The following is a 26,523-nucleotide window of genomic DNA, read 5'->3' as shown; positions in this document are numbered from 1 at the left end:
GGATGCATTGCATGCGTGGCCCTTCATTTTAGTAGCTATAGAGCTTGATGAGTTTGTAAGGGTTTATGCATATCTACTTATTCCATATGTGGCTCTTTCTATTTGGAAGACTGGTTTACTTACAGTTTAGGTTAGTCTTTCTCAAGGTGTCCATGAATTACCTAGGTGCATGCTAAATTACAGATTCCTTGGCCAGCAGCCCAGAGACTCTGATGATATAGATATGATATGGAGACCAGGAAATGTGCCTGTTGATTAATTCCTTGGGTGATATTTAGAGTTTGAGGATTATACTTGTAGGCCTTGGCCAGGAATTAAAAGTAGCCAATATTTTTAAAGAATCCAAGGAGTTATTTTGATTTTCACATTAATTCTCATTTGAATCATGCTAACCCAGTTTTCCCCCATATGGTAGAAATAGATTCTTCCAATGGAAAGGGTGCTTAATCTTACCAAACGCCCTCAGCTAGGCCACTGGAGCTTATATATTCTCTTCTAAGCCATCACTGGACTGCCGTTTATAAAAGCTGAAATTACCCACAGTAAGGAAAATTTCATATATATGACAAATACTATATAAAATTATGCAAAACAGCTCTGACCCAGAAGTTTTAGATAAACTTAGTCAAATTTTGAAGCTATGAGAATTGTAGATCTTAATTGCCTAATCGAATTGAACATAAATGTAATGTGATTGCAAATTATCTCTTCAGGAAATAAATATTTATAACAGCTGAAGCCCAGTATTGCACCTTAATTTCATTTCACTGCCTTTTTTAGCCTCTCCCACAAAAAAATTCCCCTTTCCTGACATGGAGTTCATCATTCAATGCATTTCTTTGTTCAACAGCATTTTAAAATCAAAATTATTACACAAAGTATGCTAAGGTATACTTGTCTTTGTATTTTTTTTCAGTTGTCTTGCCAAGAGGTGATTTTCTTTTTATTAGTTTCAATGGGAGAAGATATTTGTCAATGATACATTTGATAAGAGGTTAATATCCAAAATTTATAAAAAATTCATTCAAGAGGTGATGTTTTTATTGCAACTATTTCATTGAATTTCATTTTCTCTAAGTATTCTAGGAAAATTAAAGTTTTTCTTCCTCTTACTGATTAGTTTATTGGTGAGGGCAATGATAGATTTTAAATTATAGTGTTATAAGCCTTAGTCATTTAAGATGCTTTGGGATAGAAGCTGTATGGGAAGAAGATTTTTTTTTAAATTAACTTTTCTACCCATTTTTATTCTTACTATCTATTAGCAAATATTTTTGTTTACATATAGATTTATTTTTGGAAGTTGAAAAAGCTTTTGATAGAAGTTTACCATTTTTTTCTAGATGTTTCATGGAACTATCACAAAAGAGCTAACCAGTCATGAAGAATGGAGTCATTATACTGAAAACGTTATAGAAGAGCAGAAAGATTTTGTTTTCGTGAAGTTCAGTGGTCTTCATTTAAAATCTATGAAAAATTTGCAATCTTCTATCTCTCTTAGAATATGCATCTTCTCAAACAATTTTATTACAGATATTCGTGCACTTCAAAATTGTATAAAATTAATCAAACTTGATCTCCATGGAAATCAGGTAAGTAATAGCCATTTCAGGTATTTGCATATAAATTAAATTATATTTAATAGGCATTTATCTATCCGTACTATTTCTCCCAGATAGTCTTTTGTATAAAATAGAAACAAAAATTTAAGCATAAATAAAAATATGAAATGTATAAATACAAAATTTTAAATATAGCAAAATTTTTAAATTAAAAGTATATAAATAGTGTATGATTTATTTTACATTACTTCTTAAATCCATAGTCTGGATTAGGAATACTTCTTGACTCCTTAATTCTGTTTCGATGACATATGACTGATATACAATATAATGTTAATTTCAGGTGTACAACATAAGGATTGGATATTTGTGCATATTGTGAAATGAATACCACAGTATTCTACCTAACATTTGTCACCACACCATTACAAATCAGTTACACAGTTACAGTATTTTCTTTCGTTAGTTGCCATTTCATGTCAATGGTGGTTTTCTTTGCTATGCAGAAGCTTCTTATTTTTCTGTAGTCCCACTTGTTTATTTTTGCTTTTGTTACCTTTTCTCCTGGTATCAATTAAAAAATAAAACATCACAAAAAACAGTGTCAAGGAGCTCACCGTCTATGTTTCCTTCTCGGATTTTTATGGCTGCAGGTCTTACCTTCAAGTATTTAATCCTTTTTGAGTTAATTTTTGTATGTGGTATAAGATAGGGGTCCCATTTCATTCTTTGGCCTGTGTCTGCCAGTTTTCCCAGCACCATTTATTGAAGAGACTGTCCTTTCCGCATTGAGAATTCTTGGATCCTTTGTTGTAAATCAATTGATCATATATGTGTGCATTCTTTTCATGGCTTTTTGTAGATTCATCCAAGTTTTGGGATTGTTTATTCTATTTCTGTAAAAAAAGAGCCTGACATTTTTTATAGGGATTGCACTGAAAGCTTTGGATAGTACAGACATTTTAAAAATCTCAATTGTAGGGCCAGCCGAGTGGCTCAGTTGGTTAAGAGCTCGCTCAAGAGTTTGAGCTCTGAGCAACAGCAGTTCGAGTCCAGCCCGAGCTGAGCAGCCGCTGAGCTGCCAATAGGTGGCAGGATGGCTCAGCTAAAAAAAAAAAAAAACACACACACACACAAAAACAACTCAATTGTCACAATCTATGGTCATGAATATATTTTCATTTATTTGTGTTTGCTTTAGTTTTTTTAATATCATAGTTTCCAGCATACAGGTATTTTACTAACATGATTCATCACATTGTTCAATTTGACTCTTTAATTCTATATGTAAGGGAATTATTTTAGAAGAGTTTAAAGAGCCAGCCTATTACCAAGGAACTGTTACTGAACAAAGTATATATATATTTACTCATTTAATTACACTTATAACAATAGATTATTCCAGACATCCAGTGTTTACACCAGCCATCATTTGGTTAATTAGAAATTCTGTTTTTGGACTGTTGGAGCTCCTTCTTTTGCTCGCCCTGCTCCAAATTCTTTGGGGTGTACTTTCTCTTCTAATAATGGGCCCTTGAGCCACTGCTTTCTGCTTGGGCCCACTTCTATTTCTTTAAGGTGTACTTTTTCTTCTAATAAACTGCTCTTTCACCACAAAAAAAAAAAAAAGAAATTCTGTTTTTGTTTACTAATAAGAAATTTGCCACTTGGGAAAATACTGAATTTTAGGAGATGTTTAATATATTTTATTTTCCATGCAATTTGTAGGCATTTTATATTTGTATTTAAAGTATTATTAATAATGATATTTCAGGTAAAGAGTCTACCAGATACCAAATTTTGGAGTGGATTGAAGAACCTAAAACTCCTCTATCTTCATGACAATGGGATTGCAAAGTTAAAGAATATATGTACATTATCCGCCTGTCCAAGCCTCATCGCCCTCACTATGTTTGATTGTCCAGTAAGTCTTAAAACAGGATATAGACATGTCCTTGTCAATAGTATATGGACTCTCAAAGCGCTGGATCATCATGTGATTTCTGATGAAGAAATAATTCAGAACTGGCATCTTCCTGAAAGATTCAAAGCATATAACCAACGGCTTTTCTTTCATTTCTCCCCTGCTTTGAAAAAGGTAAATGCTTTCATTAGGGTTTGTTTTAAATAAATTTATAGAAATAAAATTTTAACTTCTCAGGGCTATACCTAAATTATATAAAACTAATATTTTGCATCATTTATATAACATACAATATAGTAGTGAATACTTACATCTGAAATTTATAAAATGTTTATGTTTACTGCATGAAAATTGTTGAGCAGAAAAATACCAAATTGTAGAGAAACAACAACATATATATATATATATATATATATATATATATATATATATATTTGATCTCTGTTATGTTTTAATAGCTTTAAGTATATATGGCTTACATACTGTAAATTCTCCCATTTTACATGTATGATTCAATTATTTTAGTAAATTAACAGTACTGCATAACCATCCTCACAATCCAATGTTAGAAATTTCTACCACTCCAAGTTTCTGTCATTCACATTTGCAATTAATCCCTGCTCCCACCCCCAGTCCTAGGTAACCATTGATCTGTTTTCTGTCCCTATAAATTTGCACTTCTAAACATTTTATATAAAGGAATTATATAATATGTCATCTTTTGCATCTGCCTACTTTCACTTAGTGAGATGTGTTTGAGGTTCATTCATGTGGTAGCATGAATCAGTAGTTCTTTTTGATTGATGAGTGATATTTTATTACATGAAATATACTATATTTTCTTTGTCCATTCACCAGTTGATGGACATTTGGATTGTTTTCAGTTTTTCTATTATGAATAATGCTGCTATGAACACCTCCTTACATGTCTTTATGTATATACATAAATTTCATTTTTCTTGGGTAGATTCTCAGGAATGCAGTTGCTGGGATGTATGGTAAGTTTATGTTTAACTTGTTAAGACACTAAATTGCTTTTTAAGAAGTGGAAACCACCAGTGTATTAGAGTTCTAGTTTCTTTATCTCTGCAACCTCTTAGTATTTTCTCTTCTGCACTATAGACATTCTGGATGATGTGAGGTGGTATTTCATTTGTGGTGTTATTTTTTATTTCCCTAATGAGTAATGATGGGAAACATCTTTTCATCTGCTTATAACTATTTGTGTATCTTCTTTGCTGAAATGTCTATACAGATTTTTTGCCTATTTTAAAAGTGACTTGCTTGTCTTATTGAGTTGTAAGAGTACATATCTGGATATAAGTCCTTTATGAGATATATGAATCACAGATATTTTCTCCCAACCTGTAGCTTGTCTTTTCATTGTCTTAATGGTTTCTTTTGAAGTAGAAAAGTTTTGAGTTTTATGAAGTCTCATTTTATGAATTATTTTTTAAGTTTTTTTTTCTGTTGGATAAGAGTGTGTTTCTTCCAGGACCCATCAACTCCAAGTCAAGTTGCTGTCCTTCAATCTAGTTGTGGTGCAGCTCCAAGTCCAGTTGCCTTTTTCAATCTAGTTGCAGGGGGTGCAGCCCACCAGCCCATGGGGGAATTGAACCGCAACCTTGTTTTTAAGAACACACGTTCTAACCAGCTGAGTCATCTGGCCACCTGTCAGCAGCTCATGGCCGCTCAGCTCAAGGTGCCATGTTCAGTCTTAGTAGTGTGTGTGTGTGTGTGTGTGTGGGGGTGCAGTCCACCATCCCATGGGGGAATTGTTGTTAAGAGCATGCACTCTAACCAGCTGAGCCCTCTGGCTGCCCACCAGCAGCTAAGCAGCAGCTCAGCTCAAGTCAGTGTCTTCAATCTAGTTGTGGAGGGCACAGCTCACTGGCCCATGTGGGAATTGAACAGGTAACCCTACTGTTCAGAGCATGCGCTCCAACCAAATGAGCCACCCAGCTGCCTCTGAATTTTTTTATGGATTGTGTTTTTGGTGTTATATCGAAGACTCTGCCTAATTCTAGATCACAAAATATTTTCTCCTATGTTTCCTTTTATGTGTTTAATAATTATAGTTATGAAATTTAGTTCTGTGTTTTATCTTGAATGAATTTTTATGTGTGATGTGAAGTAAAGATCTAAGTTTATTTTTGCATGTTAATATTAATTTATACCAGTCCTATTTGCTAGAAAGATTATTCTTTCCCCCCCAAATTTTCTTGATATCTTTGTCAAAAATCAGTTGGCCATAAAAATGTTAAGAGCTAATTTCTGGACTCTCAGTTATGTTCCACTGTCTCTGTATCTATCCTTATGCCATTACCGCCCAGGCTTCATTACTGTAGCTATATAGTTACATTTTGAAATAGGAAAGTCTGAGCCTTCCAACTTTGCCTTTTTATTTTTTTAACACTGTTTTGGATATTCAGAGTCCCTTGCATTTACAAATGAATTTTAGTATGAGCCTGTCGATTTTGACAATGCTTCCTGCTGGGACAGTGATAAGGATTTCATTGAATTTATAGATCAATTTGTGGAGAATTGCCATCTTTACAATAGTGAGTATTCTTGTTCTTGAATGTGAGCTGTTTCTCAATTTATTTAGATGTCCTTTAATTCCCTCAGCAATGTTTTGTAGTTTTCATCATATTAAGTCTTGTACTGATTTTATTAAAATTTATTTTTTGGTGTTTTATTTATTCTGATCGTGAGTGGAATCATTCTCTTAATTTCATATTTGGATTGTTGCATATGCACACACACACTAGGAGGGCCAAAAAAATGTATACAAGTGGACACTTTGGTCAACGTTGCTCAAGCAGTGGTTTGCCGTAATCAGAAGTGTCTGGACGCTGATGGTAACCACTTTGAGCACCTCTTGTAATTGCAGAAGTCAAACGTGACTTGTATTATTCTTTTGTTATCGGTATATATTGAGTATTATAATTTTAATAGTATTTTTCCTTTCTTAAAATGTGTATATAGGGCCGGCCGAGTGGCTCAGTTCGTTAAGAGCATGCTCAAGAGTTTGAGCTCTGAGCAACAGCAGTTCGATGCCCGGCCTGAGCTGAGCTGCCGATGAGCTGCCAATAGGTGGCAGGATGGCTCCGCTAAAAAAAAAAATGTGTATACATTTTTTTTTGGCACCGTGTGTGTGTGTGTGTGTGTGTGTGTGTGTGTAATTGATGTTTTGATTTAGTCTTATATTTTGCCACATTGTATTTTCATTTCTTAGCTCTAGAAGTTTTATGTGGATTCAAAATATTTGCTTTTTAATTGAAAGTGGATCTTAATTTTTTCAAGTTTTCCTATTTGAATGAGTCCATTGAAAGATAGCTTTTTGGTTTTTTTTTCAATGCCTTACAGGACAATTTGGATTATTAACAGAAGATACAAATATTTGATTTTTAAATAATTTGGTGACACTGGCATATTCAATCATCATTTTATGTTGATTTTTATAATGTTCAAAGAAGTTATTGGGAAACCTTATCTAGGTCGAGGTTATAAAATACTTAGATAGATAAACATATAAGAAAAAAACTTAATGACATATGAATATTAGAACAAATACATTTTATGAGTTCAAAAGAGAGGTAGGTATTAGAAAAAATCAGATAGAAGATATAGGAAGTTAAATTATGCTGCAGAATAGTGTTTATTATGTATTCTAAATATATATAAATCTACATATAAACGCATTGAAAATTGATGAAGAATTCATTGAACAGTGGTGATCACATCAGAGAGGGTGTATAAATAGTGGTTATTCATGGGAAGGCTGGAGATTAGGAGGTTGGAAGACTTTTTATAATTGCATATGAGTCTTTATGTAAAAAGAAGTATATTCATGATTTTGTAATAATAGTTTTAAAAATTAAGGAAATAAAAAACAAGGCATTATTTATGTCTGACTGTCTTAACCTGGGCCCTAAAGGAAGAATTTCATTTAGGTATTCTCGTTGTGTGGTATGGTGTAATCTGAGGTAGGGACATTCATGACTCTTTTAAGGACAATCAAAATGACTGAGGTTTGTTTAAGGAATTAATGGAAAGTTCGGGGATGGTATTGAAAAGAACCTTGAATGACATACCAAGGCATTTAGACTTCTTAGTGCAATGAAGATCTATTGAAGTTATTTGAATAGGAAAATTAAAGTGGTTCTGTCATAGTTGGTGTTCTATGAATAAATGGTATTGACAAAGTTTTTAAAAAGAGATTAATCCAGTATTTTGCTAGCAGATTAATAGGGGTTAGGAGGCAGATAAGGGCTGAGGATGAATTACTGTAGGCAAGAAATTATATAAAGGTTGATATAGGCAGACAGCCAGTGGCCAAAAAGAAAGAAGACAGCATAGAGGGCAGACACTCAGTAAAAGCCAGTGTGGTATGCACTTTACATATTTTATTCCTTTGTTTCTTTACCAAATATACTCTGAGCACCTAACACATGAGAGGGATTATTCTGGACTCAGTGGCAAATAATATGATGAAGGCCCTGGTTTCATGAAGTTCAGTGGAAAGAACACGGGAAATAAAATTGTAAGCCAAAATGAAAAAAAGAAAAGAAAAGAAAACAAACATAGAATTCCAGATAGTGTTAATTTCTAAAGAAAAGAAAAGAAAGCGGTTACATAGGATGGAAGGAGTAGAGATTTGGGCTACTTTAGCTAGGGTGGATGGGGAAGGACTTTCTGAAAATACCTTATTCTTTATTATGTTCTTGGACTTGGAAAGGTATTACTCTTAATTCACAAAACATGATGTATAATGAGTTTTAGGAACTTATACGGTATCAGATGTCTGGTCAGTCATCTTAAAATCAAATAGTAAACTTAAGAGCAAAGGAAATTATCAGAGGCAGAGAAAGACAATATATAATAAGAATCGGTTTAAACCACCAAGAAGCCGTAGGAATTTTAAATGTGAATGCACCAAACAACAGAGCTACAAAATATTTGAAGCAAAAACTGATAAATCCAAAATTAAATATAGAGAAACACATGATCACAGTTGGAGACATCAAAACTCCTCTCTCAACAACTGGAACAACTAGACAGAAAATCAGGAAAGATATAGAAAAAATCAGCAACCCCACTGACCAGTAGAATTTAATTGACATTTATGAAACACTCCAGCCAACAACAGTAGAATATACATTCTTTTCAAGTGCCCATGGAAACATGTATAGGCTATATTCTGTTTTATAAAACAAACCTCAACAAATTCAAAAATAATTTAAATCATTCAGGTGTGTTCTCTGACCACAGGAAGATAAGTGGAAAAATCTCCAAACACTCGGAAACTAAACACCACACTTCTAATCAATCCATAGGTCAAAGATGTATTATCAAACAGAATTTAAAAAATACATTATCTGAATTGAAATGAAAATACCAGATATCAAAATTTGTGGGACACAGCTAAAGCAATGCTGAAAGGGAAATTTATACTACTAATTTATACCACATATACTGGAAAAGAGGAAAAGCCTCAAATTGGTGGTCTAAGATCCCCTGCCCCTCACAAGAACTTCGAAAAAGAAGAACTAAGTAAACCCAAAGTAAGCAGGACGGAAATGATAATGATATTAGTGAAAATCATAAACACAAAACTTGAGAAAATTAGTAAAACAGAGGTCTGTTTTTTTTATTTGCAAAGATCAATAAAATTGACAAACTTCTAGCAAGACAGAGAAAAAAAGAAGAAATAAATTACCAATATCAGGAACAAAACAAAGGATATCAGTACAGACCTGCAGACATCAAAAGGATAACAGAATAGTACAATAATGACACATGCATAAACTTGACACTTTAGATGAATAGATTTTTTCCACAAAATAGCACAAACTATTAATATCAAAACTCACCCAACATGAAATAATTTAAATAGTCCTATAAGTGTTAAGGAAATTAAGTTCATAATTTAAAAACTCCTACAAAAGAAACCTTCAGTTCCAGACAGCTTCACTGGAGAATTCTTCCAAACATTTAAAAAAGAATCAACACCAATTCTATACAGTTTCTTCTAGAAAATAAGAGGGAACACTTCCTAATTTATTTTAGGAAGCTAATATTACATTGATACCAAACCAAATGAAGTACGTACAAAAAAAGAAAATTACAGACCCAATATTCCTCATGAACTTAAGCTCAAAAAACCTTAGCAAAATATTAGCAAACAGAAATATATAAAAATAATTAGATAGCATGAGTAAATTGTGCTCATTCCAGGGATGCAAGGCTGGTTCAATATTTGAAAATATCAAATATATCAGTTAAAGGATAAAAAGCACTTGGCAAAATTAAACATCCATTCATGATTAAAAAAGAAAAAACTCTCAAAAAAAATAAAAGGGAACTTCCTCTTATGAGGAACATCTGCGTGAAACCTAGAGCTAACATTATGCTAAATGGTGAAAGGCTGAATGCTTTCTCCTGAGACTGGGAACAAAGCAAGGGTGCCCACTCTCACTTCTCTTGTCAACATGATGCTGGAAAGTCTAGCTAGTGCAGTAAAGCAAGAAAAGGAGCTAAAAGACATACAGCTAGGAAAAGAAGAAATGAAATGCTATTTGCTGATGAAATGATCACCTATTTAGAAAATCCCAAAGAATATATCAAAAAAGAAAATCTCTTAGAACTAAAACATGAGCTTAGCACTGCCACAGGATGTCAGGTAAACATATAAAAACCAATCATATTCCTGTATACTAGCAATGACTACAAAGACACCAAAATAAAAAATATAATATCATTTGTAATCACTGAAAAATTTACATATTTAGGTGTAAATCTAACAAAATAGGCACAGAGGTTGTATGCTGAATACTATAAAACACTGATGAGAAAGTCAAAGAAGATCTCAGTAAAATGAAAGACATAGCATATTCATGAATTTACTCTGCAAAATAATGATCTCAGTTTCCCCCAAATTGATATGCTGGTTTAATGCAATTTCTGTCAAAAACCTGAAAGATTTTCTAAAGATATAGACAAGAATAGTCTAAATGTTTTATGGAAAGGTAAAGAAACTAGAATGGCTAAAATACCTTTAAAAAACAATAAATTGAAAGGAATCGGTTACCTGATTTTGAGACTTACATAGCTACAGTCATCAAGACTTTGTGGTATTGGGGAGGCACATGGATTAATAGAACAGAACAAAAAAACTAAAACTTGGTTCACACATTATGTCTAGCTGATTTTGACAAAGATGTACAGGTAATTTAATGGAAAGAATATATATCCTTTTCAGTAAATGTTGATGGAGCGATTGGGCATCCTAACACACACACACACACACACACACACACACACACACACACACACACACACACACACATGCGTGCCCACTCCCTCAACCTAAGGAAAACATTGGGATCTAGGACTAGGCAAGCAATCCTTAGGCTTGACACCAAAAGCCCAACCTTTAAAAGGAAAAAATAATAAAGTGAATTTCATCAAAATTTTTCAAAATTGCTTTGTAAAAGACCCTGATAAGAGAATGAAAAGATGATCTATAGAAGTTGGGGAAAGTATTTGGAAATGAATATTTCAAAATGATAATAGTTAATTTGAGTGGTGGAAATTTGAGTAGGGTTTTTGTTTTTGCTTTTCTTTTCTGAAATTTCTATACTATTATTATGATTCTAAATTTTATTTTAAATTATTCAATGGTACTTGATTCAAGTGAATGTTTTTTAAAAACTTGAGAATTGACTATAGTATGTTCCAAAATTGCTTGCCCAATGAGTTTACAAATACTGATTTAAAATAATACAAACTCTTCCTATCTAGTGTGGGGAGTTCCACATAGATTTTCACCATTTCACGTGGCTATTAAAGTGACTATATTATGGATAAAATATGACTTCTGACAAAATAAAAAGGTAAAAACTGTATGGGTTTAATCATACAGTATGGGCTTGAAATAAATACGTATGAGATAGTATGATTTACATTTTTCAAATATGCTGAGAAAATGTGCCAAATTAGGAAATTCTGATGGAAAAAAAATCACAAATGGAATGCAAAGAGATAGACCTTAGGGACCTGATGCATATAGACAAAATTCAAACATGGAAATAGAAAAGAAAGAAAAAATAATGATAATTACAAATGTATTTAAAATATCAAATTAATTAGAAATTTCTTTGTGTAATTATTTAAGAATATAGTTTTAGAATTTGTTTTTTAAACTACCCTTCCTGTTAGAACACAAAGTACTCTTACCCTTATGAGTCATACTACAAACGTCCTTATTGTTCTTTTGAAATACATCTTGTTTTATACGAGGGTTAAAAAATAGCCCCATTTTCATTCCAGGGTTACAATACCAAGTGGGAGAGTATAGATATTTCATTATTCTGCCATTTATTTAATTGATTGTTGATAGTTTTTTTGTCTAAGCGTATGTTGTTTGTTGCCAAACTTTTACTACGATCCTTCAATTATTTTTATTGGATTGAAAATTTTAGTACTAACTGTCTTTTGTAGTTAACTTATTGATTTCATGTTTTACATTATGTAAGTTTAGATAAATTGTTTAATAAATTGCTTTAGACTATTTTTTGAGTGTCAAATACTATAAGGCATTAAAGGTCCTTTATAAACTCTAAAACACTACATCAATGTAAGTATTACTGTGAAACTGTTGCAGATAACATTGTTTGGATGTTTGAAATGTTTTAGCTACTGTTGTAAGTGCTTTACAAATATTCCTTCACAACCACCAAATGAGGTAGTACCATTGTCCTCTCTATTTTACACATGATGAACGGGGGACAAAGAGGTTACTTAACCCTAGATCACATAGCTAGCAAATACTGGAACTGAGATTTAAACCCAGGCCGTCATTCCTCTAGCAAAGGAAATGCATTACTTGCCCTTTAGAAAGAGGTCATTTCCATCTGTCCTTAGATGTCGAATGGTTTATGGCATGTGTACAAGTTTACCAGTGATATCTTTATTGGCATTTTATAAGATGATTGTTTTAGGACATCAGAGCTGGAGTGTTGTCTAGAGGTTGATCATTCTCTGGCAGAGACACTAAACCTGCCCACAGGTGATGACGATTCTGTTTATCTCTTTAAAGAGAAGGAATTTTCACGCCTTGGTGGGAAGCAGGACTCTGCTGTAAACTGCAGTGTGAATTTAATGGTTTTCTGCTTGTGAGAACTGGAGCATCTGACCAGGACCACTGAAGCCTAGCCTTCTAAATTCCCTCCTATATTCTTCTCCCTCACTTCTTACTTAGGCACTCAGCCTCTCTACCCTGGAGCTATGTAGGGGAGGAAAAATAGTTTTCCTCTAACCTTCTGAGTTCTTGGCTGAGGTCCCTGTAATAAAAGACAGATTAACTAGAGAAAAGCAGACAGAAGTTTGTTAGCATGTATACCTTATATATACATAGGAGATACCCAGGGTAAAAAGAGGAACTCCCCGAAGTGGCTTAGAAGTCGTACTTAAGGAAAGGACAGGGAGTATGCAGGCTTCTTAGGAGAGAGTAAATGATTTTTAGGAAAGATGAATGGTTGGTCCTTAGAAGATGGGAGTTTGTGACAAAATTCATCTGGGTGTGTTCTGTCCTAAACTCCTGACCTTCCAATCTCCTTCTGTTAGGTTGTCAGAAAAGTCATGACATATTTTTCTATGTTTTTCGTTGCAAAAATGTGTTATGACTTTTCCGACAACCCAATAATTTACTCTCCTTTGTTCAGAGTCCATCATCCCTGGATGACGAGTCTCCTGGGGAGGAGATTTGTGACGACTGAATGCCTTTCGGAGGACCTGTCTTTAGGCAGATAAGGGAAGTTCAGAGAAAGCCCCTTCCTGCTTTTGTTGTTTTTCAAGTGTCTACCACTCAAAATAATCAATATACCACAGGATCATATTTTGGGGTGGCATATCTTGAACTCCTATAATCATATTTTGGGGTGGCATGAAGTAAAACTAGTCTGCAAGACTTTGTGGTCCCCCCCCACCCCCCCTCCCCCCAGCAGTACATAGCTGTTTCAGTGTAAAAACCCAGAAAAGCTGTGTTTTTAACATGATGGATGGGGTTGGTAATTTTCAGGGTAGGTGCCTTACAAACAATACAAATTTTAGTCTTTTAATGCATAATCCTTCCATTCAAAATATTAATCAAGTGGCTTCATTTCAAAACAATCAAATGATCAATAGGATATAGGGAATCTATGATTCCTAATCTAAATATTTGCAGAAACAGAGGTCTTAGAGATACTTTTTCTAAAGGCAATATGGAATGTCTTTCCCCAGGGCAATGTGCTGTGTTCCAATAAAAGTGACCAACATTCTAGTTAAGCTGCAACAGAACTTTGAACTACTCGGCATTATTTTATGAATCCAACATATATCAGTTTCCTTGATGGGGATCCACAGAATACTTTTAGAGTTTTATTAGATACCTATTCATGCTATGACTTTTCAGAGATCAACATGATTATGGTCATAATTGTATACCTATGATATCAGATTGGGAGAAAGATCTAAAATGGAAAAAGTTATCGTCATGGATCTTGTACTATTTGCAGATAATTAAAATTATTTGGTGCTACTAATTCTTGATCTTCTTATCTAATAGATATGAAATGCATTTATTATTTAACTGCTATGCCTTTAAGATACCTGTGGACATTTTAGTAGTTTATACCATTAGACTACCAAGTTTAAAATGTCTTTTGGAAATACTCTCATGAACTATATATATCAAATATGTATTTCTTTATGCAGGGATCAACCTATGAGGATGAAATTAATAATATCAAATATGTTATTTCAAAAATTAATGTAATTCTGGCTCATAATTCACCAGTTTTAATTGTTCAAAGATGGATACGTGGTTTCCTAGTAAGAAAGAGTTTGAGGTATGTTTTATTTTCTTTACTATTTGAATAATAAAATAAGATAATAAGAAAATCAATAATAAGAAGGCAATTTCCTATCAAAATGGTATGTTATAGATCACTTGAACTAGTTTTAAGGAAGACGTTACAAACTCTATAGTAATATAATATTTAGCGTAATACAAATTTGATACTTTTAGTTTTTTCTTTTAAATTGACCACATAAATAATCATTCTTTATGGATCAGTTTAATTCTGACAGGTATTTTTATTAAACATAAAAATATAAGTCTAAAACATGCTGAATTTCTCTTATGTAATAGAAATATAAGTTATGGACTATATAACACAATCCAATAGAAATATTAACGGTGAAACATATATATGAAGATTTCATATTTTGTTTGGATGGGAAGATGATTTTGGTAAAACATCTGGTGTCATATTAATCTACTGTTTCTTTTGGTTAATAGTCGTTTCTTCTTTCTTTGTTTCTTATATTCCTTTCCAGTAGCTGACATTTGCAAATAGAGGAAATTTTTTCTTGGTAGAGTCTCTCAACACTGAACTTGAGGAGCTAAGATAGGATACTCTGTAATCAATTTATTTTTATTAGTCATGCCAAACATCAAACATATGAAAAAATAAATATTCCCATATAGCTTATTTTCAGACACTAAATGCTAGAGTTCAGAAGATAGATATGAAATTTGGCCCTGAAATATAGATAGGATTAAAATAGATCTAGAGTTGGGAAATGGACAGTCCCTGAGAAAGCCAGATTAGGAAGTTTCACTGAGATGATTTTCAACATTCTGTGTTAGGCAGAGAGAATGTTCTCTGCATTAGCCTGCATGGGCTAAATTATAGATGGCAGTAGCCTTGATAAAAATGGATAAGTAAGATGGCCAAGGAGCCAAATTGACCATAATACAGTGCCTGCAACCACTGAGGAGGAGGCTCCACATACTTTTAAACTGAGGTCAAAGTGTGAGAGAAAGAGGGCTCACAAGTGGGGACAAGTAAAATTATTTGGAATAAAAAAATGTGGAAAAGGATCAGGCAGTTGCTGACATGTGCATATTATTTAGAATGGTATTTCTGTCTCACCTGTACCTTTAAATTTAGTATGCATTTTATATGAAATAAACAACTAATTAAAGGTACTTGTCTTTAGTTTATGCCCCTAGGATTGCGTTTTTCTCTCTTAGAATCAAGATTTTCTGTGCTATTCATGTAACATGAGATAAAAACCTTGCGGATGGAAACAGTCTCTGAAAATTCAGCGTGTGTGTACAGAATTTGAATGAGCTTTGTGGGAAGAGATGTCAGTAATCATAACATATCATAGTGGTTCAAGACATAATGATTTGAGTTCTTTTTCTCTTTAAAATGCTGTTCCATTCAGCACATTACTTAACTACTCTGAGCCTGAGTTTCCTCATATGTTAAATGGTAGAGAGCAGGGGCTAATAGCAGTACTTATTTCACTGTTTGCTTGTGGGAATTGAGATCGTGAAAATAAAGCACATAACAGCTGGCAAATGTGGGTATTACATTCTCAGTAGGTATTATTATTATTATTATTATTATTTTTTTTTTTTAATTGGGGAATTGGGGGGATGGGAACAGTGCTGGGGAATTGGAGGAAGGGGAACAGACAGGTTGCTGTCATTTTGTTTTCCAGTCTAGTTGTGGAGGACGTTGCTTCACTGGCCCAAGTTGGCACCATCATTGTGCTCTTCCCGGGCAAGGCAGATCAGTTGCCGGCTTCTGGACGGCCGCTCACTGCGGCTGCTGGCCGCTCACGCTGGCTGCTGGCTACATACGGTAGCCCATGGCAACCCATTGCCACAGGGGCTGCAGCCTACGCTGTCGCCGGCGACTTACGGCAGCCCAGCCCCAGGTTGAGCTGTTGTTCAGCATCTTAGCTGTAGAGGGCAGTGTTACTGGCCCTCATATGTGGGATCCAAACCGGGGCCCTCTGGTGTCCCAAGCCAGTTCTTAACCATCGCGCCACTCGGCCGGCCCAGTAGGTATTATTTTTTAAATATCATCTTTGTAGTTGTTGGTATATCTTGTGCTCTCTGCTTTATTTGACTCCATGGGAAACTTTTTCCTTGGATTTCTTGCTCCCTTCCAGTTACATTTACCATAACATGCAAAGAAAAATCTTTCCAAAATATAAATCTAATTGTATTCACCAACTTAAAATTCTCCAGTTGCTCCCAGTTTGCTTAGAGCAAATGACTGGCATATTTTCCTGTACCGTGTGCATCACATACATTTATTATCATAAGCACTTACCATACTGTACTGCAGTTGTCTCCATAATTATATCTCCCAATGTACTGCATATACTGTATCTCTAGCACGTGAAAGAATGCTTGGTACATGCTATGTGCTCAAAAATATTTGCTGGATAGATGAATATATCCGTGGAGACGCTTTGGAAGCTAATATCAAAAAATTATTTTGGGGGCCGGCCGAGTGGCACGATGGTTAAAAGCTGGCTTGGGACGCCAGAGTGCCCTGGTTCGGATCCCACATATGAGGGCCAGTGACACTGCTCTCCACAGCTAAGATGCTGAATAACAGCTCAACCTGGAGCTGGGCTGCCGTGAGTCGCCGGTGACAGCGTAGGCTGCAGCCCCTGTGGCAGTGGGTTGCCATGGGCTACCGTGTGTAGCCAGCAGCCTGAGCAGCGTGAGCGGCCATCCAGAAGCCGGCGACTGATCTGCCTCGCCTGGGAAGAGCGCAATGATGGTGCCAACTTGGGCCAGTGAAGCAACGTCCTCCTTGACTAGAATAAAGAACAAAACGACAGCAACTTGTCTGTTCCCCTTCTCCCAGTTCCCCAGCACTGTTCCCATCCCCCCAATTCCCCAATAAAAATCTTTAAAAAAATTATTTTTGGATTCATCTATGGGAAAGCAAAAACAGAAAGAACTGGGAAACGTATAAAGCTGCCCATGAATCCCCACAACCTGAAGGTGATTGATTAGTCCTCTCACATGTCTATTTGTAGCCATGAGAAATATCTCCCACGCCCAAATGTGTTACAGCTGGCTTGAAATGTGTTCACATAAACTGCTTGAAATTTTATATGCAGCCTTTAAATATTATATACTGCCTAAACTTAGAAAATTATTATGATTAATGCTATTATCTTTTTAAGAGATAGTATTTTTAATATGGATGATATGGTGCAAGGGAAGTACACTTTTATTTTTAAAATGAAATATTGTGATCAGAATGGCAGCCTCCTAAACCTAAGTAAGGACAGCTATATTGAGGTCATAGTGAGGATTATTGGTTGGGTCAATGTGATGTAAAACAGGTAAAAGACTGGAAAAAAATAAGCAATGAACATTTATGGAGTGTGCAGTGTATATAAAGTGCCATTTTAGGTGCTTTAGTCTACTTTATATTGTTTAATACATTAGAGCTTTTGAGTTTGTGCTGTAGTTTCTGTTGTACAGAAGAAGCATTAAGAATTTAAATTTGTTGAGAGGTTAGGATATGTATCCAATGTCAGACAGCTATTATGTGTTGAACATTTGTGGTCAGTTATAAAGAGATGAAACTGTGTATGTTAGATCTGCAAATGTTAGACTGTTGTTTAACATATCCCAAACACTGCTCTTTTTACTTTTCTTTTTACAGCCCTAGAATCAGCTGTTTTCCAAAGAGCCCTGATCTTTTTAGTAGGGAATGGTATTTGGAAGCCCAAATTCACAAATTGTGCCTTTGGTGTTGTATCTAAAGAGGACTTTCCATTCCCAAGGTCTTCCAGGTTTTCTCCTATATTATCTTCTGGGAGTTCTGCATTTTACATTTAGGTCATAGATTTATTTTGAGTTAATTTTCTTTAAAGGTATCAGATCTGTGTGTTGATTTATTGATTTATTTTTGCACATGGATGTTCCAGCATCATTTGTTGAAAAAACTATTTGTTCCATTGTATTGTCTTTGCTCCTTTGTCAAAAATCAGTTGTCTCTATTTATGTCTGTCTATTTCTGAGCTCTCTATTCTGTTCCCTTGTTCTATTTATCTGTTATTTTGCAAATGCCACCTTGTCTTGATTACTGTATCTTTATAGTAATCTTGAAGTTAGGTAGTGTCAGTTTTCTAACTTTGTTCTCCTTCAATATCCTGGCATATATTCTGGGTTTTGTTTGTTTGTTTTTGCCTCTCAATAGACTCTGTTGGTATCTACAGAATAACCTGTTGGGATTTTGATTGGATTGCATTGAATCTATAGATAAGTTGGGAAGAACTGACATCTTGTTAATATTGAATCTTCCTATCCATGAACATGGAATCTGTCTCAGGTATTTAGTTCTTCTTTGCTCTCATTCATCAGAGTTTCATATGTAGTTTTCTTTAAGTAGATCTTGTACATATTCTGATAGATTCGTACCTAAACATTTCATTTTGTGGGATGCTAATGTAAATGGTATTGTGTTTTTAACTTGTTCATTACTGATATATAACAAAATGATTGCCTTTTGTGTGTTAACCTTGCATCTTGCAAAAATGCTATAATTGCTTATGAGTGCCAGTTTTTTTTTGTCATTTTTTTCGGATTTTCGATGTAGATAACCAATGTTGACAAACAAAGACAGTTTTTTTTTCTTCCCAATCTGTATACTTTTAAATTCCTTTAATTGTTTTATTGCATTAATTAAAACTTCCAATAAAATGATGAAAGGAAGTGCGAGAGTGAATTTTGTTTCCTTAAACCTCATCTTAAGTGGGAAAGCGTCTAGTTCCTCACCTTTAATTATGATGTTAGTTGTAGATATTTGCTATCAAGTTGAAGAAGTCCTCTATTCCAAATTTTCTGAGAGTTCTTAGTATGAAAGGTGTTGGATTTTTCAAATGTTTTCTCCTGAACCTATTGATATGATCATGTGATTTTTCTTCTATAACCTTTTGATGTGATGGAATGCCTTGATTACTTTTTCAAAAGTTTAACCAGTCTCACATACTAGGGATAAACCCCTTTTCGTGGTGGTGGTGTATGATTCTTTTTATATATCATTGGGTTTGATTTGGTAATACTTTGTCTAGGATTTTTGTATGTATGTTCTATGGTGTCTAATTTTCTATTCTAGTAATGTCTTTGTCTGGTTTTCATGTCAGTGTAGTTGGCATCATAGAATGAGTTAGTAAGTATTCCCTCTGTTCCTATCCTCTGAAAGACATTGTAGAGAATTAATATAATTTCTTCTCTAAATTTTGGTACAATTCACCAGTGAAGCCTTCTGGGCCTAGTGCTTTCTGTTTTAGAAGGTTATTGATTTAATTTATTTAATAAATATAGTCCTATTCAGATTGTCTATTTCTTTTGTGAATTGTGACAGATTGTGTCTTTCCAAGGAATTTGTTCATTTCATTTAGGTTATCAAACTTGTGGGCATAGAGTTGTTCATACTATTACTTCATTATCCTTTTACTATCCATATGATCGGTAGGGTTGTCTCCTCTTTCATTTCTGATATTAAATTGAGTTCTTTTTCTTTTTTAATCAGTTAGGCTAAGCTAGTGGCTAGGTGAGTGGCTTATCAATTTTATTGATATTTTTAATCAACCAACTTTTGGTTTTATGGATTTTCTCTATTGTTTTGCTGTTTTCAATTTCATTGATTTCTTCTCTAATTTTTATTATTTATTTTCTTCTCCTTACTGTAGATTTAATTTGCTCTTCATTTTTTTTTGTTTTCTGATTTCATAAGGTGGATGCTGAGATTATTGCTTTTAAATATTTCTTCTTTTGTAATATATGTATTCAGTATTATAAATTTCCCTCTAAGCATTACTTTGCTGTATCCCACACATTTTGATAAGTTGTGTTTTTGTTTTTAATTAGTACAAAAAACTTTAAAATTTCCCTTGAAATTTCTTCAAGTCATACATTACTTAAATGTGTGTTGTTTAATTTCCATGTATTTTGAGATTTTTCAGCAATATTTCTATTATTGCTGCCCAGTTTCATTTTATTGTAGACTGAGACAGTCACTGGATGATTTCTGTTCTTATAAGTGTGTTAGGGTGTGTTTTATGGCTCAGAATGTGGTATGTTTTGGTGAATCTTTCATGTGAGTCTAAGATAAATGTGCATTATGCTATTATTGGATGAAGTAGTCTGTAGATGTCAGTTATATCCAGTTGATTGATGATGCAGTATCATTCAACTATGTCCTTACTGATTTTCTGACTATTGGATCTGTCCATTTCTGATATTTCCCTTTGCAAGTCTATTACTTTTTTTTCTTTTTTAGTTTCAGGTGTACAAAACAATGTAATCGTTATACATTTCACCCCTTACAAAGTGATAGCCCCCCTCCCCCAATCTGTTCCCCCTCTGACATCATATATATCTATTACACTTCCATTGACTTTATTTCCTAAACTACACTCCATATCCCATGACTATATATATATATATATATATATATATATATATATATATATATATATATCAGCTTCAGGCTATCATACAATATTACTCCACCTTAGCTTCAGTAGTTTTTGCCTTACTTATTTTTATACACTATCATTAGGCATATATACATTAAGCGTTATTATATCTTCTTGGAAAATTTACCTCTTTATTATTATCCTTTTTTATTCCTGATAACTTTCCTTGCTTTGACATCATTTCTGTCTCAAATTAATGTAGCCACTCCGGCTTTCTTTTGGTTGGTGTTTAATATGGTATAAATTTCTCCATCACTCTACTTTTAATCTATAGGTGTCTTTATATTTTAAATGGGTTTCTTGAAGACAGCATATAGTTAGGTCTTTTTTTTTTAATCTGCTCTGACAATCTTCTTTAAATTTGTGCATTTAGACCATCAACATTTATAGTGATTATTCATTCAAGGCATGACCATTAAGTTCATGTACTCATCCTAGAAAAAAGTGCTACATACCTCATTGCAGAATATCACTACGGTCACCTTCAAAGCACTCCCTTTGGGAAGCTATGCACTGACACCAGCTTCTAGTCCACCCTTCAAAGCAATTTTGGAACTCTTTTTCTGGAATGGCCATCAGAGCTGTCATCGTATTACCGTTGGTGTCCTGAATGTCATCAAAATGTCTTCCTTTCAATATTTCCTTGATCTTTGGGTGAAGAAAGAATCACTGGGGGCCAGATCAGGTGAATAGGGAGGGTGTTCCAATACAGTTATTGGTTTACTGGCTAAAAACTCCTTCACAGATGGTGCCATGTGAGCTGGTACATTGTTGTGATGCAAGAGCCATGAATTGTTGATGAAAAGTTCAGGTTGTTTTCATCTAACTTTTTCACGCAGACTTTTCAGCACTTCCAAATAGTAAACTTGGTTAACTGTTTGTCCAGTTGGTACAAATTCATAATGAATAATCCCTCTGATATCAAAAAAGGTTAGCAACATTGTTTTGACTCTTGAAATGGACTGACGGAACTTTTCTGGTTGTGGAGAATTGGCTGACTTCCATGTGCACTTTGACACTTTGTTTCAGGGTTGTGTTGGTACACCCATGTTTCATCACCATTGATAATATGGCCTAAAACATTGTCTTGCCTCTTCAAAAGGTCTTGGCAAACTTCGACTCTCCATTGCTTTTTGTTCATCAGTGAGCTCCATCAGGAACATTTTTGCACACACCTTTCTCATGTCAAGATTTTCAGTGAAGATTTCCTGTTTCTCTGTCCATGTTCACTTAGTCTGCTATGCTTCTCACAGTCAGCTGATGATTTTGACTCACAATTGGATGAATTTTTGCAATGTTTTCTTCAGTTCTGCTTGTTATGGCCACCCTGACCTCTCTTCATCAGTGACACATTCTCTCCCCTCAGAAAAACATTTGATCCATTTGTACACTGCTGTTTTCTTCATGACATTATTCCCATAAACTTGGACTAACATGTGCCTGATTTTACTTTCACTCTTGCCAAGTTTAAGAAGAAATTTAATGTTTGTCCATTGCTCTAATTCAAGCTCAGACATTCTCATGATGGCACACATAAACACGCTACAACAATAAACACCACTCAGCAAGACACCGCCACACATCGACATGAACACAGCTGTGACACTGATGTACCAAGGTTATGAAATCTTACTGAGCTGTTTGTATAGTGCTACCAATGTAAGCATATGATGGTATGGGGACCCAGCTGTCAGAGCCCCCTAGCATTGACAGCTGTCAGAGCTCCCTAGCTGTGGAAGCTGTTGACAGGCTTTGGAGGCCGTGGCCTGACCCCTCCCCCTGGGCAGAAAAAGAGGAAGACAGGCTGGTGCAGGTTGCTTGTCAGTTTATTGTACATGTAAGTTTCATATAAGTTTCTCCCTAGAGCGCATGTGTTGTTGGCACCGTGCCACTATTGTTTGTGTATGTATAAACACCACTTCCATTTTGATCACTCTCTGGCCCCGGCCTTAGACGAATAAAGAGCTGTTGCTGCATTTATGGCACATCTGCCACATGCTTTCTTTTGTTTGGGCATCTCAGCATCAAAATGGTCCCTGATCGCGACATTTGGACCAGACATTTGCGCTGTGAACAGGATTTGTTGAGTAGCTGCCCCATTGCCCCAAAGCGCTTGGGGGAGAACTCTGCCATGTGGCCCCTGACCACATTGTGGCACCTGATCGCTGAGTTTCTCATGGCTTGAGCCCCTCCTGAGGACTGGGAAGCGGTGGAGCCACACCCAAGGCTGTATGGGAGGTATTAGACCTCATGGAGAAAACTATGCCCATGGCCCATCGCGAGTCAGTGGGACGGGTTGCTTGGCTATTCCTCTCCGTCTTGCGAAAGCAAGCGGTCCCTGTAAGCGACCAGACGTGGCTCAGGAGGCGCTGGAACAATGGGTCCATGCCCTGGAAAAGGCACTGGAATGGGGGGGTAGGCTCCCCGTTTTCCTCACGGCCTGCATCACACCCGAGAGCCCGTTTTTCAGGCCCGTCCAGTAATCAAGCAGCAGATAGAGCACGACCGGCCCCTAGCCCTGGGAGGAGGCCCTGTTGGGGCACTGGAGGTCAAACAGCACACGACGCATATGGCATATACGTCGGCTGAGCTCTGGGAGTTAGCTAAGCAGGTTCGCCAATGGGTCGGAGAGACCATACCCGGTTGGCTACTGTGACTGTGGGACGATGGGGCCAAGAGCACGGAACTGTCCCCTGATGAGATGGCCCACCTCACCTCCATCACAGTGATAGCCTCCCTCCGCCAGTGCCTGAAGAATGCTCAGCGCTTGGTGGGAAATGACCAGGAAAATCATTCCCTGATCAACTGGCTGATGTTGGCAGCTCATATGGTCTGGACAGACCCAGGGCAGTTGCCAGAGGTGATCAGTAAATGGTCCACATACATGGATCTGGTGCAGATCATCAGGGAGATAGGCATGCGCCAGGTGATCTTTCGGGAGCACTATAATAGCCCTGATGAGGAAGTTGTTCACCACACGGATGAAAGACTTAATCCTCACTCCCGGCCTGGCAGGCTCCTTTAGCTCGGTGGCTGCCATTTTGACCCCCTTTGTGGATCGTCACATTCATGAGGTCACAACAGCTGTGGCTAGGCTGGGTGACGTGGAGATATGACAGAAGGATAATATGGCATGTTTGGCTAGGCCTGTCAAAGCCACTCCCTGTGCCCGCCCACAGGGTGGGAGACGAGCCCCCACCCAGCGGCAGCAGTCCTGTCAAAGTGAGCCGGAGGCAAGTGTGGTTCCATCTCCTGGCGGCGGGCATGTCACAAGCTAAGACCGAACAGCAGCCTAATGAGGTGTCACTAGCCCTCTGGAACCAGTTGAGCCCGGAACAAAGTTCACGAAACTGCCCAAGGCCGCAGGCCTAGGAAGTGTGGCTGCAGGACTTCTTTGACTAGGCATCCGGCCGAGGGACCTGGTTGTCAGGGGAACGGGGAGACCAAAGGCCTCATGTGGAACTGACCATTCATTGGTCCCCCCGCGATGTGCAGCATGTCTTGGCCCTGGTGGACACTGGTGCTGACAGCACCTTCCTGTATGGCAATCCAGACCAGTTTGGAGGCCCCCTAGAGTACATAGAGGGTATGGAGGCCACCATATATGGGTGCGGCAGGCCACTGTAGTCCTATGCATTGGATGCCTTGCCCCACACCCCACTGGCTTACGTGGTGTACATCTTCCCCATTGCGGAATACATACTAGGGGTGGATGTGCTGCAGGGCCTTGCAGTGCAGACGACACAGGGCGAGTTCCGCTTGCAGATGTGAGTTGTGCAAACGGTGGTGCGAGGGCACCCACACCACAAGCCCGTTGTCCTGCCAAGCCCTGCTGGGACAGTTCATGTGTGCCAGTACCACCTCCCAGGAGGACATGAGGAGATCAGCCAGACGATCCTGAAGCTGGAGGAGGCAGGCATCATATGCCCCACTCACAGCCCATTAAATTCCCCTGTGTGGCCGGTCCACAAGCCAGACGGCACCTGGCGCATGACAGTGGACTATCCAGAAGTGAACAGGGTGACACCGCCCCTGCATGCCACTGTCCCCTCCGTAATGGACCTCATGGACCGCCTGTCCTTGACATTGGGGAGGTACCATTACGTTATGGATTTGGCAAATACCCTTTTCTCCATCAACATTGCACCGGAGAGTCAGGAGCATTTTGCCTTCACTTGGGAGAGACGACAATGGACATTTGTGGTCCTGCCACAGGGGTTCCTGCACAGCCCAACGATCTGCCATGGACTGGTGGCCCAGGACTTGGTTACGTGAAAACATGCCCCAGTGGTGTCTCTATTCCACTATATAGATGACATAATGTTAACCTGATTCTCTTGCAGATCTAGAGAACGCAGCGAAGGCCCTCAGAGCGGCACTTACTGACTGAGGATGGGCTGTCAATGAGGCCAAGGTCCAAGGACCTGGAATGTCTGTCAAATTCTTGGGGGTTATCTGGTTGGGTAAGATGAAAGTTATGCCGGAAGCTGTCATTGACAAAATCCAGGCATATCCGCGCTGGAAATGGTGAAACAATTCCAGACCTTTTGGGGCCTCTTGGGGTATTAGCAGGTGTTCATACCCCACTTGGCAACCATAATGCTCCTGCTTCATAGTTTGATGAAGTGGGGTGTGGTGTGGGACTGGACCTCCAGGACAGAGGAAGCCTTTACAGCTGCCAAACGGGCTGTGGCTCAAGCCCAGACCTTGCGAGTTGCTGACCCTGCCCTCTCATACCTGCTGACAGTTCAGGTGCAGGAGGAGGGCTTTGGTTGGGGTCTATGGCAGACCCATGGGACCAGGAAGGTGCCCTTGGGTTTCTGGTCTCAGCTCTGGAAAGGAGCTGAGCAAAGATGCTTGTTGATCAAGAAGCAGATAGCAGCCATTTATGTAGCCCTAGTGGCCTGTGAGGCCATCACAGGTCCTGCACCTGTGATGGTGTAGTCCACGTACCCGGTTGAGGGTTGGCTGCGGTCATGGCTCAGGGCACCCAGGACAGGGGTGACCAAGTGGGGAGTGTAGTTGGAGCAACGGGCCACATTTAGCTTCAGGCTGCTGTCCCAAGAGCTCCATGAGCTGTTGGGCCTGGTGGCCTTCAGACAAGGAAGAGGCTCTTCCAGAGCACCCTGTAGAGGTGGCCAGCCTGAACAGGGAAGGAAAGCCACCTGTCCCTGGCGGAGCATGGTACACAGATGGCTCCTATGGGGCCAGGCCCCCACATGGACTGCGGTGGGGTTACAGCCAGAATCAGAGGAATTCTGGTATGATACCAGTCCTGGCAGAGTAGCCAAAGGGCCGAGCTCAGGGCTGTCTGGCTGGTGCTCATGCATGAGACAGGGGACATGAATGTCTGCACTGACAGCTGGGCAGTGTTCCGGGGTCTCACCCTGTGGCTGCCCCGTTGGGCTGTCCAGGGATGGATGATAGGTTGACATCCCCTGTAGGGACGTGCCCTTTGGGAGGACCTTGGTCATGGGGCAGGAGCCAGGTGGCTATGATTTACCATGACCTGGGCCATAAGCCGTCCCTTTCCCAGGAAATGATGCAGCAGACACGTTGGTGCAAGTCCACTCCGCCTGTCCTCTCTCCCCTTCAGTGATGCAGGATGCCACTTGGGGCCCTTGGATTTTACCAGAAATAGGAGGATGTAGGCCCCCAAACCATGTGCCAAGTAAC

The 26,523-nt window shown here is 37.5% G+C and overlaps 1 protein-coding gene across 1 annotated transcript in view; it reads left to right on the top strand.

Annotated features, from left to right (window-relative positions):
• LRRIQ3 (leucine rich repeats and IQ motif containing 3) overlaps window positions 1–26,523 on the top strand; it is a 162,442-nt gene that overhangs the window by 24,129 nt on the left and 111,790 nt on the right. Inside the window, exons 2-4 of the mRNA XM_019643989.1 lie at window positions 1,344–1,592; window positions 3,337–3,660; window positions 14,248–14,381. Coding sequence (XP_019499534.1) covers window positions 1,344–1,592; window positions 3,337–3,660; window positions 14,248–14,381 — 707 coding nt within the window. The remainder of the gene's footprint in view (window positions 1–1,343; window positions 1,593–3,336; window positions 3,661–14,247; window positions 14,382–26,523) is intronic.

Source organism: Hipposideros armiger, unplaced genomic scaffold (genome assembly GCF_001890085.2).
Source record: "Hipposideros armiger isolate ML-2016 unplaced genomic scaffold, ASM189008v1 scaffold_84, whole genome shotgun sequence".
In the NCBI taxonomy this organism is placed as follows: domain Eukaryota; kingdom Metazoa; phylum Chordata; class Mammalia; order Chiroptera; family Hipposideridae; genus Hipposideros; species Hipposideros armiger.
Note: the sequence above shows the minus strand (reverse complement) of the source record. Positions and strands in the feature narration are given on the sequence as shown.